The 14,680-nt window shown below is 33.4% G+C and overlaps 1 protein-coding gene across 11 annotated transcripts in view; it reads left to right on the top strand.

The window, feature by feature from the left end:
* Positions 1 to 14,680, top strand: part of CFAP46 (cilia and flagella associated protein 46) — a 77,992-nt gene that overhangs the window by 55,510 nt on the left and 7,802 nt on the right. For 5 of the 11 annotated variants that reach the window (XM_072039964.1, XM_072039967.1, XM_072039965.1 and 2 more), the window contains 12 exons: positions 338 to 505; positions 2,306 to 2,403; positions 3,116 to 3,195; positions 3,607 to 3,758; positions 5,615 to 5,736; positions 6,129 to 6,211; positions 7,194 to 7,358; positions 9,292 to 9,365; positions 9,913 to 9,973; positions 10,069 to 10,104; positions 11,508 to 11,610; positions 13,417 to 13,529. In XM_072039964.1, coding sequence (XP_071896065.1) covers positions 338 to 505; positions 2,306 to 2,403; positions 3,116 to 3,195; positions 3,607 to 3,758; positions 5,615 to 5,736; positions 6,129 to 6,211; positions 7,194 to 7,358; positions 9,292 to 9,365; positions 9,913 to 9,973; positions 10,069 to 10,104; positions 11,508 to 11,610; positions 13,417 to 13,529 — 1,255 coding nt within the window. Of the gene's footprint in view, positions 1 to 337; positions 506 to 2,305; positions 2,404 to 3,115; positions 3,196 to 3,606; positions 3,759 to 5,614; positions 5,737 to 6,128; positions 6,212 to 7,193; positions 7,376 to 9,291; positions 9,366 to 9,912; positions 9,974 to 10,068; positions 10,105 to 11,507; positions 11,611 to 13,416; positions 14,027 to 14,680 lie in introns of those variants that run through there. The other 6 variants (XR_011810200.1, XM_072039969.1, XR_011810201.1 and 3 more) reach the window with 6 other exon arrangements.

The raw sequence follows: 14,680 nt of genomic DNA, 5'->3' as shown, positions 1-14,680 counted from the left end.
AGTCTCATATTCCCTACATCAGGAACAAATAATACGTACTTCCTACACCGTCTTCTCCACTGCAGAAATAGAGAAATGCACCTTATACTAATTTTCTTCCTCCCACATCAAGGCAACCACAGGAAATTATTGCAGACATTAAGCATATGTCACTGTGTCAACACTTAGATTTCCAAATAGCTCCATCAGTGAGTGGAATGCAATAAATCAGATTTTTAAGTGAGAGACTATTTCTTTAACATACATATATATCCATGTTATAATTAACATATAATATATATATATGTATTTATATGATTTTGGGGAGAGAAACTAAGCACCTCTAAACGTTTTACAGAGCTGTTCAGCATCTATGATGATGAAACATATCCTTCTAACAGCTAATTCTGACACCAGCAGCTCTCAGCTGGCAGCATTACTGCATCTTCAAAATCAATTGAAACAAAACAGGAACACAAGTGATCTTCTGAAAAATGTGGAACAGCAACTGACTGCTACTTCAATGGTAACTTTTTGATATGCGTTACTTATGAGGTGTTTATATGTATGTTATACAAACACACATATAGACATATACATACATATCTGTTTCCTTTGAACTCTGTTGAACATTTTTATTTTCTTAATTTCAGGTATGGGTTGACTTGGTCATGACTGAAACTCACTGTTTGTTAGTATGGTCCGTATTGTCATGTGGTTTTGTTTATGCTAGGTTATCTGTGTGGCATGAGCTATGTAATTTAAATTAGAATTGAGATACAAAGATGAAATCCAAATTTGTCCTGTAGTTACAATTTGGTGTATCTGGTTGTCAGAGCTGTGCTCTCTGAATGCAGTACACTTAAATCCTTAGTTCCATGTGAGTCTCATCCAATCCAGCTGACGATGCTGTTGTAAAGGACCCTGGCAGCAGAGACTCTAGTCACCATCTAGACAGCAACCAGTCGTGCTGTTTGAGATACTTAAGCCCCCACACAAGTGCTACCCTATGACAAGGTTCATTTACATATATATACGTATATATATAATTGATCTTTTTATTAAAATCTCTGTTGGTTAGCCTCTAGACATCATCTAAACTATGATATTAAAAAAAAAAAAAAAAACCAGTTAAAAAATATTTCATGTAATTCATAGTTCTGGAGCAGATGACAGATAAACTTTTCTGGGACAAAAGTAATCTGTCATTTGTTCTAAACCATCTGAGAAATATGTGTTCTTCAAACATCTGACATCTAAAAGTGGATACCAAAACTAAAATTTGAAGACCCTCAGTTAGAAAAGAATAAAAATTAAATGAAATTTAAAACTGCCAGAAAGTTAGGTACAAAGATTTAACTGTAACTGGCAGGAATTAAACATTTAAAAAAGGTGGCAAGCAGAAGTACAGTACAGAATAAAAAAAAGTATTTGTAGGCCATTATTTTGGGTCTTCTCTGTATGTGCTGTATTATCTTATTTAGCACAAGGAATAGGACAATATTTTGTTCTGAAGACACCTTTGGGGTTGCTGCAATCTGAAGAACACATACATGCACATGCTTAAATGTAACAGAGTCAAAGACATTTATGGGGCTTTCTGTATTAGAACAAATATTTCATCTGGTGACTGACTGTTGAATCACTTTTCTTCCGTGTTCTCTTGAAAACAGTTCTATATTTGTTAGCAATAATTGCAAAATTTTATATAGTTTCTTTTGGTGAAGTGTCTGTTTTTAACAAATTCGTGAAACACTTTTACAAGTGTGTGTTACATTGAATTATTCTGCTACCTGCCTTTGATAATATTATGCTAGGATTTGATAACATTTTAACTTCACATATAGTGTAGTGGCCAAAAAAGTCATGTTGCTATGAAAAGTGGGCTAAGTTACAGTAATTCAAATTTGTTTTAAATATTATTTATAAGTTCTGCACTGCATAAAAATCACAGAATCACAGAAAGGTTGAGGTTGGAAGAGACCCGTGGAAGTCATCTGATCCAATCTGTCCTGCTCAAGCAGGGCTACTCTGAGCAGGTTACCCAGGATCATGTCCAGATGGCTTTTGAGCATCTCCAAGGAGGGAGACTTCACAGCCTCTCTGGATAAGCTGTGCCAGTGCTCTGTCACCCCACAATGAATACATGTAAATGTTTCCTTATGTCTGGATGGAGCCTCCTATGTTTCAGCATGTGTCCATTACCTCTAGTCCTGTTAAATTATTAAAACCTTATTTACTAGAATTGTCGATTTTCTCATGGAAGAACTGAAATTGTTGTTAATAAAATGTATTAAAATAATTTTATTTTTGAATTATTATGCAGGCATGGAGAAATCTCTGTATTCCTGTAGAACATTTTAATATAGTGAATGAATTGCCATCTAATTTCTACATAATTATTCTCCAGCATTCAGAAGACAGGTATAAAATGTCATCATTTTCATTTGTTATTCTGTTTGTTACAAATGTCATCCTTCTATACCTGTGAATAAGCACTATTTTGTTTGCTTATTGTCTTTTACTTCTAATTTTGCTGGATTTGAATTTTAGGTTAGTGTGCAAATTATTAAACAAATAAAACCACCTGCAGCTCAAACCTGTACTTTTAACTATTTCTGGGCCTTTTTTTTTTTTTTTCTGTAGTTATATGTTTAATCTCCAGAGTTTATTTGAAAGGTTTTAGACCATTCTTGTTATCCTCCTAAATCCTGTTTATATTTTTCATCTCTCACTGGTTATGCTTCTGAAAATGTCAGGAGGAGTCCCATTTAGCTTTATAAAACCTCGCATAGCCTGGTTATTGCAGCCTCATGAGTGAGAACTCGTAAACAACTGTAGCAACTGGTTATGTACAGTTTCACCAACTGTGAAAAGTCTTAAACAACTGTCATAGAACAAACAAAAATCTCCCTTACCGGATATATAGCAATGAAAGATGTTTTCTTAAAGCTGTCAGTTTGTTCCAATTGGATTTTGCAGGTTTTTGCACCCCAAGGTGGGGGGTAATTAATGCATCATGAGAGTACTAGCACATTAAATTGTAGGGTAGTAATTACTCATGCAACTAAACTCATTCACATCAATAAGCCTGAACAGTTAAATAATCTACTCAGCAGTTTTCTGCTTTTTATAGATCAAACTTGTACAGCTCATTGATTGAGAAACCAAAAGTAAGTACTGCACAGCAGAAGGGAAAATCCACTCAGCCAATGGGTAAGTGCCTCTTACAGTTAGAGATAAAAATCATTACCCTGATTGCTTATATGTTTCACTGTTTCCTTCAATGAAATTTTTAAATAATTGTTTAAATAGTGGTAACTCATTAGTACCTGAGAAAAGTAGATACCTAAATGCATGTTTCATTATCAGATACAGTGTATCCAGACAGAATTTACAGAATTTTAGTGTATATTTTAAGGCTAAAGTTGCTGTTAAATACATGTCAGGAGATTGTTTTTTCATTGTACATATCTGTTATGCAACATATATGTAAACAGTTTTTCAAAGAACAACAGAATATATTGTTTTAGATACTGATGGTCTCTCTTGTAATTTCTTCAAGTACAAATATGATGTCTCAAAAAGAATGTGTCTCATGATGATGTTATTCTCCTTCACTATTAGTGCAAGCTAAAGTTTCTCGATTTCCTGTGAATCCCAATACATTTTGTACTTTGTTGGAAAAAGTGTACCTTTACAAGCAACAAAATATGAAGAGTCACCTTAAAGAAACTGTCATTCAAAGCCTGCAAGAGTGCATCACTAAAACTGATACGGTAATATATTTGATTACCTTATATTCAAACAAGACTGAAAAATATGTACTAAAAAACTATCATGAACACTCTTTATGTAGAATTTTCCATTTATTCCAAGTGTAACATCCCTAATCTTCGCAACTACTAAATGTTTTGTGTATTCTGCGTCAACATTTAATGTTACTATATTGTTCTGTTACTGTTTCCAATGTCATTCGACAACTTTGAGATGTTCTGTAGTTTATTGTGATAGAAAGTTGATACAACTGAGAACAATTTACTTGAAAAGGTGCTTTGTGTCTAACATCTACATTGTGTACATTGGCCCCAGATGTCCCCCCCCCAAAATGGGATCATAGATCTCAACCCTTTATTCAAAATAAATCAGTCTTAACCAGAGAATTATTACTGATTTCCAGAAAATTACTGATTTTTACAGAAAAGTTCCTTTCTAGGGCACACTGTCCTTTGGCACTTTGGCTGTTTGGGTGGAGTTGATCCAAGTATGTTAGTCACAAAATTTTTCTTTAAGTACACATCTCAATGGAATTCCAAATTCACAACTGTGGCTCTGAACATTAAATTCTAGATGAAAAAAGTTTTCTGTTACTGTAAGAGGGTTTAGTTCTATTATTGTAAGAATTCTTAGTTCTGTAAGGAAATACTTTTTCAGAGAACAGTTATTGTATAGCATAATAGAATTTTCCATTTATTCCAAGTGTAACATCTGGAAAAGCCTATGCTTTTCGACAGGTTTTCTGCACTCTGTAAGTCTATAAACTCCTATTCTCATTTACTTTAATTTTGTCTCCGCTACGTTCTATACTCCCTGGTTAAATGTTATGTATTAACAAAAACTGGTAAAGACCTTTTTTAATCATTGATATGAAAAACTTGAACTATGATAAAAATGTAGCTGATATGAAAAGTGTAGATCATACTGAATTTTCTGCATTTGTTTTCTTCTTTTAATCACATGACTCTGACACATCTGGTTCTTGAAATATAATTCTGTTTTATTCATTGTGTTACCATCTTTCAGCTAAAATAATGATTATTCCTGATGGTTAAAGTGCTGAACACTTTTTCTCTTGTCCATGGCCAGCCTTTGTTGTAATGGCAAGCTATGTAAAGATTGATGTAGTTCCATCAGTACAGAGGTGATAATGTCAGGTAGAACAGACAGAAAAAAAAAAGTGGCTTAGATTTTTAAAACACATGTACATTAAAACTTTCATTAATCTTGCATATAACCAGCACAAAGCCATGCAAACAGGGCTTTGGATAGAAAGTCCATCCATTAGTACTAAAACTCTTTGACATTTAGTTGAGCTCATTTGTCCATTTATTTTTTTGTGTCCATCTATATTGGCTTTTAGAAGATTCAGTTTTATAGTGTCATCTCAATTCTCTCCTTATCTGTTTTCTTCATTCTGTTTATTTTGTTTTCCTCAGTTGGTTCCACTGATCTCCATACAATATAATTTGCTTTTTCAACACTCATCTTCTTCTATTTACTTCTCAATGCTGTCCTTTCACAGTTCCTTTCCAGTTTTTATTCTTTTTTTTTTTTTTTTTTTTTTTCTGGACTTTCCTTCCCTTCCTGTTCCACATTTAAGTTTCAGAAATATATTATTTGCTTTGATAATAAATATTGACATTTTATACTGATTCTTATGTTAGAATATTTTGCAAAATGGTGGTGGCAATGATGGTGTGAAGTAGTTTTGAAACTGATTTGCTCTATTTATATTTTCCACTTTATAATGTTTCAAATGATCTGATTTAGCCTCTGATTTACCAAATTACACCCACCATCCTTGTTAAATAGAATTTTGTATGTATTTTGTTTTTTGTTGCAATGTGTGTGATAGACTCCAACAGAGAAAATAGACAAGAATGGACACAATTTGATAACAGATTTCTCTGAAATATTAGAAATTATGGAAGAATATCTGAAACCACTGCTATCACAGTTTGATTTCCCTAACATTAGGTAAGACATTTAGAGTTGTTTTTATCATTTGTGAAAATAGAATGGTCTCAGCTCGTACAAATACAGGAAAGGTTGTAAATGAAAAGCAAGATTAGATTCCATTGAATGGACTTCTGCATCTTTAAAGGTATATATAAATATATGCAGTATATGCAAGACAAAGAGGATAGAACCACATGGAAGACTAATGCCTATGCCTAACAAGCACTGTCCTCCAACAGTTCAGAATGAAACATTATAATTTAACTAATTAAAGATGGAATTCCAAAAGGAGTACTTTGTGTAAAATTTCATTGAGATTGAAATATCTCTGTCTCTGTGTATCCCATGAAAACCTTTACTTGCATGAGTATTAATACCAAAAATATTTTCAATGCAATTTTTCTTCCCAGAGAACACAGCACATCAGCTTCAGCAGCTGAATCAGGAAAAATAAAAGTGAAAGATAAGGACACCAAACACACTAGAATGCAGGGTATGTGCTCTCTGGAGTATAATATATGTGCACTTTAACAGTGTTGCCTATCTTCTATACCAAGTTAAATATTTCAGTATACTTCCAAAGATTATTTGTACACTGGGCCTATCCTTCAGCATGTATTAAAAGTCTTCTATAGTATACAGGCTTCAGGCAGGTTAATAAAATGTCTTTATTACAAGCCAGTCTTTTGAGGAGAAATACCAAAAGAGAACATAAGTCTGTTGGTCTAGTTTTGTCTTTTCCTGCTTTCTGCTTTTTACTTTGTGGACTCTCACAGTTTGTTTGCTTTAATGCAACAAACTTAATGTGGGAGTATAAGCATGTTCTGAGAGAAGACATTCCAAGTCCATGGCTTGCTTTGGGGATTGATTTTTTTTTTTTCTTTATGGAGAAGAGCAATCAAATTTCTCAGCTAAAAGTTACTAGAAAAAAATGCATTTGCTTTTTGAAATTTGCAGGAGTTTCTTTCTGCAATCCAGCAGCTGTCTTGTCATTTGCATTTGTTACTTCTCTGTAACAAAACAGGAAAATGTTGATAAAATGATACATTTTGTTTTTCCCAAATAACAGAAACAAAAAGTTTCCTCCAGAAATACGCGGTTATTATTGGAAATGTGCTCTTTTACGAGTCTGTACTCTTTAGCCAAACATTTTTAGTACAAGTTTTCATTTCCAAAATGATTTTCTTAAAATGCATAGCATTTGCCCAGATTTTGTTCTGGATTGTTTTGATTATTAATACAGGAATATTTTTCCCTCTGATTAATTAGTACTCTCAAATGTATATGCTTAGAAGTCTAATAACATCTTAGGAATTAACTGTATTAAAACATATTTTTGAATAATGCTTTTCACAGTAAAATGAAGTTCAATTGTCAGACAACAGAGGAAACCTAGTTTTTATAACTAACTTCATTTATTTAAATACATACTGAGAAATATAAAATCCTAATTGTGGTTTGTCACATTTATTCAGGAACACCTATGGAGTTAGGATTGTGTGTGGTATTACTAGCAGATAAGTCATTTATGGAATTGCCTTTGGAAACTCTGAGTGTCTTTCAGGAGGAAGGAATATGTTCTGTATCCAGAGATTTTTCTCTCCAGATTCTCTACAATCGACTGCAAGTGGATGAATCAGGTACTATTAGATAAACATTTTTTGTGTTTGTATGTTGATATAGGAAGGAAGATAGTTAAAATGTAAATATGCATGGTGTCATGTAATTTACTGGAAGCCTGTCATATATTGTTTGATATCCTGTCATAGCCTGCTTCATAGCCTGTCATATAATGTCATAGCATTGTTTCATAGCCTGTCATATAATGTTTCCATTATTTTAGATGGGATAGCTAGTATAATAGACTTATTTAGAAATATACAGGCTGATTATAGTTGAAATGTTAGCTAATCCAAAATAACCTCTAGATATTAAAGAATATGCTAAAAAGTAGATTCTAAAATGACTTGTTTCAACTGAACACATATGGTCTCAAACTACAACTGTTTTCATGTATACCTTTTTTTTTGATTTTTCATCAAACTTTATGACTATTTTCATCTACATTGAAAACAATCAAATAAGAATTTAGAATTCTGTTAGTTTTCTTTTGACATTAATGTAAGACTGCTTAGAATATTGATATATTGAGCTACTTCCTCTATGTATAGCTAAGATTACGTTAAGTCCTCAGGTCAGTTAAGTGATTCTTGTTCTACGCATGAGCAAAGTCAGACTCCACAGGCTGTAGATACTTTTATCACTACCACAGGTACTTGTACACTGTATAAACTCTTCAATTAAATGAGTTTGTTAAGTGAGATGGTTGGGTAGATTTTGAAATGGTTTTATAACCTTGTCCCTATGGCATCTTCTTTTTTTTGTTGTTGTTGTTTTTTGCTTGTTTGTTTGTTTTTTAAATTTATTCTAAAAATCAGTAAGAAATGCAGGCACATAGCATTTTTCTGCTGAGAAAAACTGCTAAGCAGTTTTACTTATAGAACTGCTAAGCTTTTTTTCTTATAGATCAAAGATACCTCCTATTACTGAACCTATAAAAATTTGAAGCCACATTTTACTCAGATATAGATAACACATTTTAACTCACTTAAAAGTTAGTGGGCCTCAGGCAATAAATAGGTTAAATTTAGAAAAGTCTCACTGTGAAAAATGACAGTCTTCTGTTCCATACAGGTTCTTGTATTGCATTCTTATCTACAATATTTAGCAACTTTAGTGTAACTGTCATCTGTTTGGCCATTTCTGCATGGAAAGAACTGTAAACAAACTGAGATGAGAATATTTTTAGTCTACACGTTCATATACTCTTAAATATCTGTTATAAATAAGACTTTCAGAACTTTTTTTTTTTTTTTTAATTTGTTTTTCCACCTTTTAAAGTGAAAATTCTTATGGTTGCATAATTTTAGAAGTTAATTAATGAGAGGAAGCATAATTGAAAAGCTACCTATGCTATTATGAAAGTAGCCACTGAATAAAAAGAGAATCAATGGCCAAATGCACTCAAATGCATATCACAAACTTCCCCTAATTTGCAGTGCATTCCAGCGATAACTATCTGAGACTTATACTTTGGGTTATAGTCATTTGTGCAGTGAGAAATATAACACAGTTCCCATTGCTTTTTTGAAGCCTCTTGAAGTAAAAAATCAGATTCAAATATAAAACTTCCTTTATTCTTTTGATTTCTGTGTATTTCACAGAAGCTTCAGTTATTCCAGTAACATCAATGTTGAATAGATATAGCAATAGGCTTAAAAAGTGCTCCAGTAGTCACTATTCAACACTTTTCTCCTGAACGCGTAACGTAGTGAAGCATTTGCACATCTAAGAGATTGTGTGTGTTGGTTGTTTTACACTTTGAAGCTACTATTTTTAGGCAAGAGGGTTTGGGGAATGTCCTTGCCTTGCTGCAATGTGAAATTAAGATGTATTTTTCTAATCTGTTGTTATTATTACATCCTAATGAATATAAACAATCCTTTAAGAAAGCTGTATTTTCTGAAACTGCTCATGTCTTAAAAAAAAAGTCTCTTCTTTTCAATTCCACAGAGAGTGAAATTAAAGATGTTCAAAGGTCTAAAGAACCAAAACCAAAAGCCGAACAGAAAAAGAATGTCAAAATGGTGAACTTTCCATTTTTTTTAAATAAAATAAATATGGGTAGCTCTTCTTGTTGTGTAAAAATATTGTTAAAGGAATACAAGTTGCTTGCATAGAAGCTCTTTATATACTCTAGAAGTCTGAAGTGGAAATAAGTATTACATAATAAGAATCTTGCTCTTGTTGATTTTATAGAGTTGTTTCTTTGAAAAAGCATATCCTCTGCATAATCGAGACATACACAACTCACAAAGGGAGCTGTCTCAAAATACTAAACTACCTCCCCCAGCAATATGGTATAGTTTATATGCTGTTTTATATTTTATATGCATATATAACTATATATGTTCACATGTGTAAATATATACAATATGTACATATATGCATTCTGTATAATGCAGGATAGCTTATGCTTTTGATTTACATTGACACTTGGGTATTGTGCTGCTTTTAAGCCTACTTTCAAAACTTCAGGACATCTTTTTGTTAGTTGTTTAACACTGCAGATACAATAATAATGTTTGATTAAGGCTTCTGCACGTAATACTGTATACATTCTTTTAATTATAGGCACCAGTTCATCGTGTTTTACCCTCTAATTGCATGCCTGTTGATACTCGTAATCTTAAATGTATCCTTTCCCAAATGATTACGTATGTGAATCAGTTCAGATAAACTTTTTTTTTCTGGTTTATATTGCATTGTTTACACTTCACTGCCTATCAGATATTGTGGACCCCTATAATGAAGGAAGAGAGCCAGGTAATATCTATTAAATAATATTACCTCCACAACCTAGCCATGCAATTTAATTTTTTTTTTCTTTTTTAACAGAAAATGAAGTCATACCATTGAGGTGTTGACAAAAAAAGCTTAGATTTTTGTCAGAAAAGTACTGCTTATCACCTGTCAAATGGTGCCTCAATGAAAAAATATAACCTGTTTCAAGTTCCAGAAAGAAATTAGTCTTATTTTTTTTTCATATCACTAAATAATGACCTACTTACCTTCAAGAAAATAGTTACTTGAGTAATCTTCCTTTCTATATAAACCAATTAAAAATACATGCTTTCTTTCAAGAACTTGTTACTGCATTTTTAGTTTTACAGATATATGCCGTTAAGATACAACATCAGTAGTGCAGGGAAGGATATAGGTTAACTGAAATGATGCATTGTATAATCTTCTTTATTATACTAGAAATTTGCATGAAATACATGAATGACTAGGAACAAACAGTACTGAATGGGAATGGACCAGAACAGGAACAATGGAACTTATATATAAACGTATATACCGATTCTCAAGCTAATGCCTACATATAAAGCATGTGTAACACACAAAGCTTTTGCATGTTGTGTTATAGTCTTTTGAAAGGTGGAAGGTATTATGATAGTTACAGGCACTTGTGTAAGGATATTTGAAAGGGTTGCTGTTTTCTTTTGGAGTCTACTTACCAAGGCAGTAGGCATTTACTATATCAATTCAGTCTGACACAAATACTTTAGTAACACAATTTTACTTAATTTTTTTTCTCCCAGTATGTGTAATAGTTTAATTGATTCACATTTGTTAACAAACACATTTATATATCAAATGCCAAAAATTGATTTAATGGAGGTTTTTAATTGAGATAGTTAATAAACAAAAAATCAAAACAAAAGAAGCTACTGAACAGTACTGAACATACTGATAGAATATGCTTCCATATGTTTGCAGTTTCTCCTTCACAGCAGATAAAAATAAACGGTTTACTACGTACTCAATATCTGGCTGTAAGAGTGTATCTGCATTTTACAGTATTATGAAAATATAGTCAGACAAGGTAAATTGTCATTAAATATTCAATGTCCTTGGAGAGCAGAGGTGGGTTTGGAATCTTGCCTTCTAAAATCAGGGCTATAGAAACTCAGTTATTTTCTCTGTCCATCTAAATTCTTTCTGAGTCTCTGAAATGGAACTGCACGAACAGTGCTGGTGTTTTCAACATTGCAATTGACGCATTTTTAAAATCTGGACTTAGTTTTTAAAAACCTTAAGATCTAATGACGGGCTAAAAAAATTCCTAAATATATATATTGTCATTTTTAAATGTTTGAAAATAAGATTGCCCAACATACTTTGTAGCATCTTAACCTTACAATTATGACATTCTATTGTTACAGAAGCTTTAAGTCCCTCCCAAAAAATGAAGGAAATCTTAGAAAAGTACCATGACCTGTTTACACTACAGTGGGAAGGAGTTATTGGCAACGTATATGTTCCAAGGTTTGTAGTATTCTATATGCTTTCATGTTTTATCCATGTTTCTTTTTTTAAAACAGTGATAATTCCCAGAGGCTTCAGTCATAAAATAGGGTTACATTTCGCTGCACTATTAAACACAGAGTAACCATTGTCTTTGTTTCAAATGTAGGATCTAAAATACGGTGCCAGAAATTGCTGTATATTTAAATGATCCAATCTTGAAAAAAAAAAAGGCTGCTGTTGCAGTCTTCAATTATTATTATGAGCATATGGGAATATAAGTGTGATTTCTGGCTTTGCTCATAACTGTTTTTTAAAACCAAGTATTAAAAGCTATATTATCTCCATGCATAATGAGTTAACTGCAAGATTGTAGCACACATTTCAGCCACAATGTAGTAAAGGTACATCTTTCAGTTTACAATTTCAAACATCTGAAAGTTGATGAAGTTCGTATTATTTTTATAAAGTTTGTTCAGTTCGTTCTTTATAGAAGTACTTGAATTTTAAGATTGTAGAAGTAGAGACGTAAAAGGGATCTTGAGGTGTCAAGCCATTCAAGTCCTGTAAGTGAGGCAACATGGTGAACTGTGGACCTTGCTTTATAACTGCTAGTCTAATCCGTCCTTTAAAATCTTCTCTACTTAGGTAAAATCACTGTACAGGTATTCTGGTGTTTCTTCATAACAATTGCAAAGATTGTTAGCAGTTATCAGACAGCATAGTTTTTGCTGCTAGCTAGGCTGATTAACTGAACCTCTTTTCAAAACCTAATTTATTTATATCCTGCTGGGTGCATATATCATAGAATCACAGAACAGCTTGGGTTGAAGGGACCTTAAAGATCATCTGGTCCCAACCCCACTGCCATGGGCAGGGAAGCCACATGGTAGATCTGGTTGCCCAGGGACCCATTCAGCCTGGCTTTGAACACTTCCAGAGATGTTGCATCCACAGCTTCTCTGGCCAGGCTGTGCCAGTGCCTCACCACCCTCTGAGTGAAGAATTTCCTCCCAACGTTTAATCTAAAGCTCCCTTCTTTTAGTTTAAAACCATTCCCCTTTGTTCTATCATTACCTACCCAAGCACAAAGTTGCTCTCCATCGTTTTTTACAAGCCCCTTTTAAGTTTTGAAAAGCTGCAATGCAAAAAAGGTCTTCCCGGAGCCTTCTTTTCTTCAGGATGAAGAGTCCCAACTCTCTCAGCCTTTCTTCATAGGAGAGGTGCTCCAGCCCTCTGAGCATCTTTGTGGCCCTCCTCTGGACCCACTCTAACAGCCCCACATCCTTCTGGTGCTGGGGGCCCCACACCTGGATGCAGGACTCCAGGTGGGGACTCACAAGGGCAGAGCAGAGGTGGACAATCCCCTCCCTTGCCTGATGACCACTCTATTGATGCAGCCCAGGATGCAGTTGGACTTCTGGGCTGCAAGTGCTCACTGCTGGTTCATGTTGAGCTTTTTATCCGTCAGAACCCCCAAGTCCTTCTTGAAAACTCCCTTTGAATTTCAAAGCGGTACAATGCATACATACATGTACACTAATGATTTTTATTTTTTTTGTTAGAGTCTGGTATTTGTTTAAAATATGCTATGCCCTTTTGTTTACAAGGTGTTACTAAATTAAATATACATCCGTATTAAAATAGTAATTATTAACGTTCCATACATTTTATTACACTTTCTGTAGAATTCTTGTTTGTCACCTTGCTTTGCACACTGTTTTTTCTAGTAAATATTTCTGGACCAACACTGAAGTGTTTGATGTGGATAGTTTCTTAAAAGTGTTCCTGTTAAACAGTAACAAAAAAAATTTCCCTTCTTTGCAGTCAAGCTGAATGGGAGCAGCTGCTGACAAACTGCAGTGCATTTCTGTTCTATGGAATGGAGAGATTCTTGTCTCATATTTTACTCAACAGACTGGTTGCTATGAACATCCCAAGTGAGATAACCAAACTGAAAAATACTTTTTAATTTACACTACCTTTTTTTCATAATGATCACAAAATGGTGTTTACTTCTTACTGTATTATCAATGTATTGACGTAAGTAATCAAAACCTTTTTTCAAGATCCAGGGTTTTGACTGGAAAAACTCTGCACTAAGTATATTTTATTCTGTTGCACATATCTCTTGTTATTCCTCACAAACGGGTTTATTCCTCCTCCACTTCCAAATGCTGGAATTTTAAATCAGAACACATTTATTAAGTTCCAAACATTGAATCATCATCTGATGTTTTTTTTCCAGTAAGTCCTGTGCCTTTCTGTGGAATGCAGTACTTGGTAAACAAGTGTTCTTTATTGTTAAGAACAACCTTTGTAGTACAGTTTCAGAATTACTCAGTCTTCACTCAGGCAAAGCAGAATTATCTGCAGAAACTGGGTTAATACTGAATTATTTCTCTTCTCTAATGGAGCATTTGTACACTCTGAGAAGGTAATTTTTTCTCTGCTTCTTCACAGCTATTAGTCTTTTTGGTGATATAACATAAGACGTAAATTCAGAACTATTATTTGAGATTCAGTCTTTCTTTCTCTTATTATTACCCTTGTACATCTAGAAGATATTCAGCTTTGGAGTTTTGCTGAAGTTATTAGGGTGTATGAATATGTTAGCTTCTTTCTATATTGTGGCGAGATATAAAATTAAGAACTGCAATCCATATCAGATCGTGAAGTTCTAAAAGTACCAGGAAGCTGATTCAAAAAGCTTTGATTTTCAAAGTGATTTAAAGGTGTATGTGAAAATATTGCTGGAAATCAAGAAGATATATCTTCCTATATATATTGGTCACTTTTAAAAATGAGATTTCAGATGCATGTAGGCCGATATTTATAGGACTAGAAATTCTGGAGAAGTTCGTAAACACTTCGATAATCCTGACCCTGGGACTTGCACTTAAAATATGTCTAGATGAATTCTCCATAGCATCTTATTTTCCTTTAATGGGGAATAAACCAACTTTAAATGTATTCATGTTGCCCTCAAAGAATTGTTCTATTTTCTGATCACCTACACAACTTGTTAGCTGATAAAATTACTGTTGTCTTGCAGACTGAATTTAAATCTATTGTAATCCTGATCTTCATG

This window comes from Anas platyrhynchos, chromosome 6 (assembly GCF_047663525.1).
Source record: "Anas platyrhynchos isolate ZD024472 breed Pekin duck chromosome 6, IASCAAS_PekinDuck_T2T, whole genome shotgun sequence".
Classification (NCBI taxonomy): Eukaryota; Metazoa; Chordata; class Aves; order Anseriformes; family Anatidae; genus Anas; species Anas platyrhynchos.
Note: the sequence above shows the minus strand (reverse complement) of the source record. Positions and strands in the feature narration are given on the sequence as shown.